The 9,368-nt window shown below is 37.0% G+C and overlaps 1 protein-coding gene, 1 long non-coding RNA gene and 2 other non-coding genes across 7 annotated transcripts in view; 1 reads left to right on the forward strand and 3 right to left on the reverse strand.

The window, feature by feature from the left end:
* The window catches only part of LOC124864285 (fas-binding factor 1 homolog), a 20,331-nt gene extending 17,740 nt beyond the window's left edge, over positions 1–2,591 (forward strand). For 2 of the 3 annotated variants that reach the window (XM_047359009.1, XM_047359010.1), the window contains one exon: positions 2,459–2,556. In XM_047359009.1, coding sequence (XP_047214965.1) covers positions 2,459–2,536 — 78 coding nt within the window. In that variant the 3' untranslated portion in view covers positions 2,537–2,556. Of the gene's footprint in view, positions 1–2,458 lie in introns of all 3 variants that reach the window. The other variant, XM_047359011.1, reaches the window with a different exon arrangement.
* Positions 2,263–3,783, reverse strand: LOC124864286. 2 transcript variants are annotated; one of them, XR_007037280.1, is made up of 5 exons: positions 3,616–3,783; positions 3,338–3,403; positions 3,120–3,221; positions 2,864–2,929; positions 2,263–2,679 (listed from the first exon to the last, which is right to left on the reverse strand). It is a non-coding gene; the product is annotated as an uncharacterized LOC124864286 (long non-coding RNA). The 2 variants fall into 2 exon arrangements; XR_007037279.1 differs by having other exon boundaries at positions 3,120–3,164; positions 3,616–3,777.
* Positions 2,760–2,831, reverse strand: LOC124865086. Its single transcript, XR_007037450.1, has one exon. It is a non-coding gene; the product is annotated as a small nucleolar RNA R38 (small nucleolar RNA).
* Positions 3,003–3,079, reverse strand: LOC124865075. Its single transcript, XR_007037440.1, has one exon. It is a non-coding gene; the product is annotated as a small nucleolar RNA SNORD49 (small nucleolar RNA).
* Positions 3,784–9,368: the final 5,585 nt, after the last annotated feature.

A 9,368-nucleotide genomic window follows, 5' to 3' on the forward strand; every position in this document is an offset into this window, starting at 1 on the left:
TGAATGTGAGGAAATAAATAGCATGATAAATAGGGAGGAGGACTTTTAGCGAGCCTAAGAGTATCTTAAGCAGAGAAGATAGCCGAAAGACAGAGAGAAAGGTGAGCTACCAACTCAACCGCGCAGGGATCCACCCCCTTAACAATCGAATAAATGAGCACAGAAACCTCTATAAGACTCATACAATTATTAACTTAGAGATGAGTCTTATCATCCCCATTTAGAGTGAAATTAAATGGGTTCAGTGGCAGGACAGATTAAAAGTGCACCTCTACTAAGGTAATATTAGGAAGGATAAATAATAGAAACAATAATAACCATGAATAAGAAGTGAACAAAATTACGAGCAATATAATAATAAATTCATTAAATATTTACAGACTGCAAAATGCTTTCAAAAAATAAATAACTCGAATATATATATATATATATATATATATATATATATATACTTCAGACAAGATACAATACAATAATCTAAACACTATATACATAGAAGGAAGATGTAAATGAGGTGAATAAGTATTTTCAATTCAATTCAAAATACTTTATTAATCCCAAAGGGAAATTAAATGTTGTTGTAGCTCATTATGAAGGTTTCTTCAAAGAAACGTTGTAGATGCTGATGGTTGTGGGCAGGAAGGATCTCCTGTAGCTGTCCGTCTTACAGCAGATCTGAAGAAGCCTCTGACTGAAGACACTCTGTTGTTGTAGGACAGTCTGATGAAGAGGATGTTCAGGGTTCTCCATTATGTTCTTCATTTTATGAAGAATTCATCTTTCCACAATGATCTCCAGAGGTTCCAGAAGAGTCCCCAGAACAGAGCCAGCCTTCTTTATCAGCTTGTTGAGCTTTTTTAAGTCCCTGGCTCTGATGCTGCTGATGATGATTTGTTGTATTGTACATGATGATGTCAGCAGGCTAAGCCTAAACGGTCATCTAGAACGCTCCCCGTCTGTGGAGAAGTCTGCCTGTGTGCTGCTCTCTCCTCTCTAGCTTCTGATTGCAGCAGATACCTGAGCTGCTCACATTCCAGGCTGGTGCTGAAAGCAGAGGGAACGACGCATTCGTCTGCTCAGCAATGCCTGTTCCCACCGTGATTCCAGGACCAACTCTACCCTTCAACACTCCTCTCTTTTCCTCCATCTCTTCTTGTTTTGGCCATTTTACCAAACTAAACCTCTTTATAACCTCAAGGAGAACACAGTAAAATGCTGAATTTTAATATTTATATGAAATTAATATGAAATAGATGCAGTATGAAAACGACCAGCATGGTGAGTCAACATAGGCAAATTAAAATGATCAGCATGTGAATAAGCTACGATCAAACATTTTGATGCAGTGTGACAATTAATAAAATTTTACTAAGTTATCATCATGATTTACATATTTCAGAATCCAATCTAAATTCTATCATCGTTTAATTTCTCTCCATTGATTACTAGGAGCACATTTGTTTTTTGTTTTACCTATCACAGCTCTTAGCTGACAGCATCACACCTAGCAAGGGGGTCAACCACACCTCCTCTCCAAGATAGGACTTTCTGTCCTCTCCTTGCTCAGTTGCTCTCAACAGTAAACTGGATCACTCTTAAACTAGGAGTCCTTACCAAGAATTTTTAAGATAAGTTAGGAGCTTTCTGGGAGGACTGAGAATCTTTGTGAATACGGGCCCAGATTTATTATGAATCGTGTGGGATCCATGTAAATATAAAGGATGCAACGCCCTCATGGCTGTGTTGTAACCTTGAGATTAAAAGTGAAAATAAGTGTGAATATTTATCAGTTCCTCATATGTTAAATGAGCCAGCTTGCAGGTTCTGAAGAGGAAACTCCAGTTCTTTGCAGGAGGAGTAACACTAAATGAAATTGTAAACACCAAAACATTAATAGTTATGGTAAATTATGAATTTCTTTCAATAGATGTTAAATACCAAACTTTACACATCAAATTTTAGATTTGACCTGTTTTTGTTACCCGTGTAGTCTTAAATTTGGACATTGCTTTTTCCATGAATATTTTCATTACAACAGACCAGTTACTACTCAAACATTATCCATAACCAATATAGATTTTATAAAACACACACAGGGATTGTAAAAGCTGGCTGGAACACCTCAGTGTCAAACATTTGTGTGTCTTCAGTTTTAAAGAAATGTAAACAGAGGGGCTGGTTGCCCTGTTAATCTTTAAGCTGTCCGTTATGAATTCATCTAGATTTTTAATTACTGAAACCATGAAATGACTTAGTTCACCATTTCAGTTACATTTCTTTAATTGTGGGTATAAATTCATGGCTGACATTTGTTTAATAGAAAAAAAAAACATTTTATTTTATACATTTTCACATAATTGGGTCCACAAAAACAATTACAAAACTACTAATTTTCTTCCATAAAATTAAAATCTTCTTTATACTTCATAACTGAGGCTTCACATTATCTCTTCCACAGGATCGTGAAAATCTCCTCGAGGAGAAGATATATCTAGAAAATTTAAAGAAGAAATCCTACAAGTTCAACCCAGTCTGAGTAAAAGCAGCTGGACCGTCAGCATCTCTGGCTTTACCTTATACATTGGTTAAATAAATTTGTTTTCATTTATTCCAACATTCTGCTTCTGATTTTATTAAGCATCACACCGACCAATTCATCCAAACTGGTCTTGGGTCCATCTGTAAAGTAATAAAAAGGGAGAAAAAAAAAATGAAATCTCAACATCAGTTGGTAGAAATATGCAGCACAGCGCTTTGAACCAAGCCTCAGGTTACCATAACTCCACAGAGGATTTTTCAGACAGGGATAACTTGTATCATCACTGGCTTGATTTCAATTATAATTAAATCTTAACACCTTTACCCATTAGTGTCTGCAGGAACCACGTGTCATCTTCAAGTTTGGTTCTTGCCACTGGTACACCTGCACCTAAACGACACACAACGTTTTGATTAATGCATGTTCAGATTGTACACAATAAAGCCCAAATGTTTTGCTCCCTTCTCAGAAAAGCTCTAATAAAAATCGTCAGTTGTCGCATCAGACGGCACTTCCTATGCAGCAGTTTTCATCACAGAGGAGGTGGCAGAATACATCATAAGAATGGATCAGAACAAACCTTTCTGCTTTGCCTCCTCTTCCTCGGTGAATCATCTTCACAATCCTGCAACAAGACATATTATTGATCTTCCATCGAGAACGCCTGTCTTTACACATCACCCTGAAGAAGTAGATCAGATAGCATTGATTTCCACAATACTGTTTCAGACAGGGATAACAAAACTCATCAAATCTACCGAATAGGAAGAAAGACATAAAAGTTCTCTAAAGTTTTACCTTCCAAAACTTCACTGCCTTAGCGCTGAAATTAACACGATCACTGCAACATCTCCAGTTAGAAACCTGTAAATAAAGCAGGTAACTTTAACATGCATACTTGTTTCGGTACTTTTCTGTCAAACAAGTAGTTTCATTCACATTATCACAGATTAGTCCAACAGAACCGGCGTGACTAACACGTGCTCGCCGGGCTAAAGACTAGCAGCCGACACATGCTTCGTTGCACACAGACTTTTAAGAAAAAAGAAATCTTAATTCGTATTTTTAAAAAGTACCTCATCATGGCGGGTCATCTCTGGAAGGCATCACATTATCACACAGGTTCAACTGGATAACTAAAAGCATTATTAGTGAGTCGCTCATATTCACTAACAACTCTTCTTTCCACGACACAGAGCTGATGTGTCTGAAATCTTCTTCTTCTTCTTGTATTATTTTTGGCGGTTGGCAAATAACTTTATGGGTGCATTACCGCCACCTACTGGTATGGAGTGTGGTTCTTCATGGTTTTAAATCTTATTTACTATTACAACAATCAAATTCTATTTATTAATTTAGTTTTTGTTTTTTTAAATCTAACTATAATTTGAATATGTTTGATACCTAAACTTCTTTGCAAAGTATCTATCAAAATAAAATGTTCTTTAATACCTACAAATTCTCTCCTCAAAATTGTTCTTTCTTGTTCATATTTCTGACACTTCAATATTACATGTTCTATTGTTTCCTCCTCTCCACAATGATCACATTTTCCTGTATTATGTTTCTTTATTTTAAACAATGTAGAATTAAGTCCAGTATGTCCGAATCTTAATCTTGTAATTAACCTTTCCTCTTTTCTGCTCCTTCTTCCAGTTCTTACTTCTCCTACTATCTTGTTGATTCTGTAAAACCATCTTCCTTTCCTTTCTTCATCACACCTTTTTTGCCACTCTTTCCTGATTCTCTGTTTAATTATATTTCTTGTCTCTGAACTACTAATATTAATTATAAAGCTAATGTTTTGTGTTGCTTTCTTTGCTATCCTGTCCGCCATCTCATTCCCTCCAACTCCTACATGTGCTGATACCCATAAAAACACTAATATTAATCCCATCCTTTTTATTCTAAATAAAGTATGTTTTATTTCCAACAAAATGTCTGATCTACCCTCTGAATGATTATGTTTTAAACTTAATAATGCTGAACTTGAGTCTGAACAAATGATTGTTTTTAATGATTTTATATCTGTTGGAATAATTGAATATAGATTTATCTTATATATTCTCCTATTCTTTAACTTGACTATTTGTTATGATTTGGGGTTGTTTGGTTTTTGGTTTCTGGGTTCTTGTTGGTCTTATTCACAGTTCAGGTCTTGAATCATGCTTCTGTTTATTATTTTCCTGTTTATGCTTTTGTTTCATGTTTTTCTAGTTATATTTCTATTCGTTTGTTTCCTTGGATTTGCGTTCTGTTCAAGCCATGTTTTGCTCCTGTCACGTTGTCTTCTCTGTCAATTAAGTTTATTCGGTTCACCTGTCCAAATTAATCTGTCTCCTTGCTCCACCTGATTTTCACGCCATATATACACACCTGATCTGTTAGTCGTCGTGGAAACATCTTTTCAAATCATGCTCAAGTCTTGCGTTTTCATCATGCCAAGCCTGTCTTGCCAACCTGCCCACGTCTGTTTTTGCGGTCACCATCTGTGAGTGAGTTTTTGTTTTTTTATTAAATTGTTTTTCACCTACCGTCATGCTGCCTGCTAGTCTGCATTCTGGGTTCGTCCGTTGTTCACGTCCTGACACTATTTGATTTTATAACCTTTCATGATGTATGTGTGAGTTGTCTGCAGGCAAAGATCAGAGGTGGAGCTGAGAAGGAAGCAGCCACAGTTGAGGAGGTCATAAAGATGAAGGCTGATTGCGCTGAACAGAAGACACACTGATGCTAAGATGGGGAGACTGTGGAAGTGTGTTGTTACAAGATAATGGTGTTTATGACCTGTTTACGATGCAGCTGTTTTTCCCATCCTTAGAGAGCAACGTTTTTTGTAACTGGGGACCCCCGAAAGAAAAAAAGAGAGGTGCGGACAGATGGTTTTCAGAGCGGTAGGAGATTTGTAACTGAAGCACATCTGTCCGTTCTCCTCGCAGCGAGTGAAATAAGGTTTCCCCACTTGCAAAGCATGTAGAAGTCTTTCATTTTTATCGTAGCTACCCTTCAACAGTGAGTAATAGAATCTAAAACAAAAATCTAGAAAATCACATTGTGTGATTTTTAAGTAATTCATTTGCATTTTATTGCATAAGTATTTGATCACCTAGAAGCCATCCTGTTCTCAACTCATTACCTGTATTAACTGCACCTATTTGAACTTGTTACCTGTATAAAAGACACCTGTCCACACTGTATCAAACAAGCTCCAACCTCTCCACAACGGCCAAGACCAGAGAGCTGTGGAAAGACATCAGGGGTAAAATAGTAGACCTGCACAAGGCTGGGATGAGCTACAGGAAAATAGCCAAGCAGCTTGGTGAGAAGAACTGTTGGTGCAATTATAAGAAAATGGAAGAAGTTCAAGATGACGGTGAATCTCCATCCGTCTGGGGCTCCATGCAAGATCTCACCTCATGGGGCATCAATGATCATGAAGAAGGTGAGACATCAGCCCAGAACTACACGGCAGGACCTAGTCAGTGACCTGAAGAGAGCTGGGACCACAGTCTCAAAGAAGACCACCAGTAACACACTACGCCGCCATGGATGAAAATCCAGCAGAGCACGCAAGGTCTCCCTGTTCAAGCCAGCTCATGTCCAGGCCCGTCGGAAGTTTTCCAACAACCATCTGGATGATCCAGAGGAGGAATGGGAGAAGGTTCTGTGGTCTGATGAGACAAAAATAGAGCTTTTTGGTCTAAACTCGACTCACCATGTTTGGAGGAAGAAAAAGGATGAGCACAACCCCAAGAACACCATCCCTACCATGAAGCATGGAGGTGGAAACATCATTCTTTGGGGATGCTCCTTCCCTCAGTAGGGGCATTAAAGATGGGTCGTGGCTGGGTCTTCCAGCATGACAACGACCAAAAGCACACAGCCAGGGCAACTAAGGAGTGGCTCCGTTAGAAGCATCTCAAGGTCCTGCGGTGGCCTAGCTAGTCTACAGACCTGAACCCAATCGAGAAACTTTAAAGGGAGCTGAAAGTCCGTGTTGCCCAGTGACAGGTCTGAAACCTGAAGGATCTGGAGAAGATCTGTATAGAGGAGTGATCCATAATCCTGCTGCACTGTGTGCAAGCCTCGTCAAGAACAACAGGAAACGTCTGATATCTGGAATTGCAAATGAAGGTTTCTGTACCAAAATATTAAGTTTTGTTTTTCTGATGTATCAAATATTTATGTCATGCAATAAAATTCAAATTAATTTCTAAAAAATTACCCAATGTGATTTTCTGGATTTTTGTTTTAGTTTCCGTCGCTCACAGTTGAAAAACCTGAGAAATCGGCAGTGTATCAAATACTTGTTCTCCCCACTGTATATACATGTGTTACAGCTCATTTAGCACATCACTATTATGCAATGCTGACATTGTAATTTCTTTCAACTATTAAGGCTCTGAGGCAGAGTGGCAGTGTCCCGCAGAGCCTAAACAAGTTGTGTTGAAAGGTAAGTGTCATTTTTTCAATTTCATTTTGTCATTTATTTTTTATTTTTTATTTTGGTCTATAATTAATTTGTCCTTTCCTAAAGACATTGTAGGGAACAAAGTACTAACACAGCTTGCCCAAGTACTCATCGAGATAAAATAGATATCAAAGGACATGCAGATTTTAAAAACTCAAGTTGCTGCGATTACAACAGAGATTGGTCTTGAGAGAGATGCTTCTCAGAAAGACTTCCCAGTTGCTCTCCCACTCATGAATGAGGACCAGTTCGAGGAACTAGAAGCAGCACTGAAGGACACCTCAGTTCGCCAAAAAATTGTCAATTTTAAGTTAACCGTTTTTGGTTTGAGTACTATATTTTTATTTCAAATTTGTTCTATTTTAGTTACATTTAGATTTTGACAAGATTAACCTTTTTTTTCTCTTTAAATTAAGGTTACTCGTTTGGCATTGGTTGGTGGGACCAACGCTGACAGTATGATCCAAAGGATGTTAACTGCAACCCTTGCAAACAGCCTGGCCAGCACTTGTAATTGGAAGTGCAAAGGACAAAAGAGGGCCTTCAAAGACACTGTTGCAGGACTGCATGTTTGGTGAGTTTGGAACCTAAAGACGGACAGCAAAGAAAGAAAACCTGTTAGTTTTACACTTATGTTTTGGCACAAACATTTACAATCTGGTTTTGTAATACATAGTTTAGTTGTATGTATTGTTACTTGATGTAATTTACTTCTACAGACTATATTAAATTACAAATTAAATAAGTATAGCCTAATTATTATTTAAGAAATTGTGTATCTTGAAATAATCTCCAGACCCCCAACTTGATGCCTCGCAAATCCCCTGTAGGTCCCAACCCCCACTTTGGTAACCACTGGTCTAGTGCATAGGTCTGGGCAAAAAAATCAAATAAATATTGAAAAACAAATGCTCAACTTTTAAAGTTGATGAATTAACCTAACAGGTATTTCTTTTGGAAGAAGCCGGAGTACCCGGGGAGAACCCACGCATGCACAGGGAGAACATGCAAACTCCATGCAGAAAGACCCCAGGCCGGGAATTGAACACAGGACCTTCTTGCTGCAAGACAACAGTGCTACCAACTGTATGTATGTATATATATATATATATACAATATATACAATATATATATATATTGTATATATTGTATATATATATATATATTGTGTGTGTGTGTTAATTGTTATTCTCATCTGTGGCCCCCTCGAGATCTCTCTCTCTCAACAAAGTCCAAACTCAAACTAATTAAAACATATCAATATTTTACTTTACCGTAGGCTGTCTGTATAAGGCAGAATTTAGAATCCCTATCTCAATTGTTAAAGAACTGCCATGTATGAAACAATGATAAACCATTTTCTGAAGCATAACTTTTCATCTTCAGTTTCTGTCTTTTCTTTTGAACAAAGAAGTAATTGTTCTCTGCATTGTGGTCAAGTTTTGATTTCTTTTAAATAACATATTTGACAGTTTGGTTGTTTTCGCGGTTTTTATTTAAAAGTTTGTAGCTGGTCAGTGATTTATTGTTTGCCCTGTCCTAATGCAAGCGGCATTTTTTTATGTCTGTGCACCACCTGTGTAAAATCTCCCAGTCCATTAAATCGAACACACAAAATCCTACAATATGATTTCCTGGATTATTTTCTTATTTTGTCTATCATAGTTGAAGTGTATGATGAACATTACAGACCTCTCATCTTTCTACGTAGGACAAATTGCACAATCAGTGGCTGACTGAATACTTTTTTGCCCACTGTATTGGTAGATTCTGAAAATACATGAATAAATCATAGAAATAAACAGTGGGTAATAAAAAAAAAAGGCAAAACAAAAACACTTTACATTTCTAAAGTTGTTTATAGAAAAATAATAACACAACACACATTTCTTTCCCTGTATTTAACCAGATTATAACCAACCAAAAACAGAATAGGCCTACTTAATGTACAAGTGAGGGAATAAATGTGTAGATGAAAAGATGTCTGTACTATAGTATTGTATTTGCACTTTGAGAGACATGTATGAGTAAAGATAAAGAGCGCCTAGATAATTATTTAGGACTGTGACACGCAGAAGGAACTGCAGGTGCATGCCTTTTTGGGCAGTCTTGCTTTGATTGAAAATATGTAACATGATAATTCCAGTAATGAGATATGGGAATTGGTCATTATATTAGTAAAAATGTAAAAAATAGTTGTGTTATTGAACATCAGATAGTTGTATTGATCATTTTATTAGGACCTTTTCTGAGTTGTATAAAAAACAAAATAATGCGATAGAGAATTTCTATTTTAGGGTTCTTATTCATGCCAACTCATAGATTAAGAATCTTTCTAGCAATGGTTCATAGAAAAAT

This window comes from Girardinichthys multiradiatus, chromosome Y (genome assembly GCF_021462225.1).
Source record: "Girardinichthys multiradiatus isolate DD_20200921_A chromosome Y, DD_fGirMul_XY1, whole genome shotgun sequence".
NCBI classification, from domain to species: Eukaryota; Metazoa; Chordata; class Actinopteri; order Cyprinodontiformes; family Goodeidae; genus Girardinichthys; species Girardinichthys multiradiatus.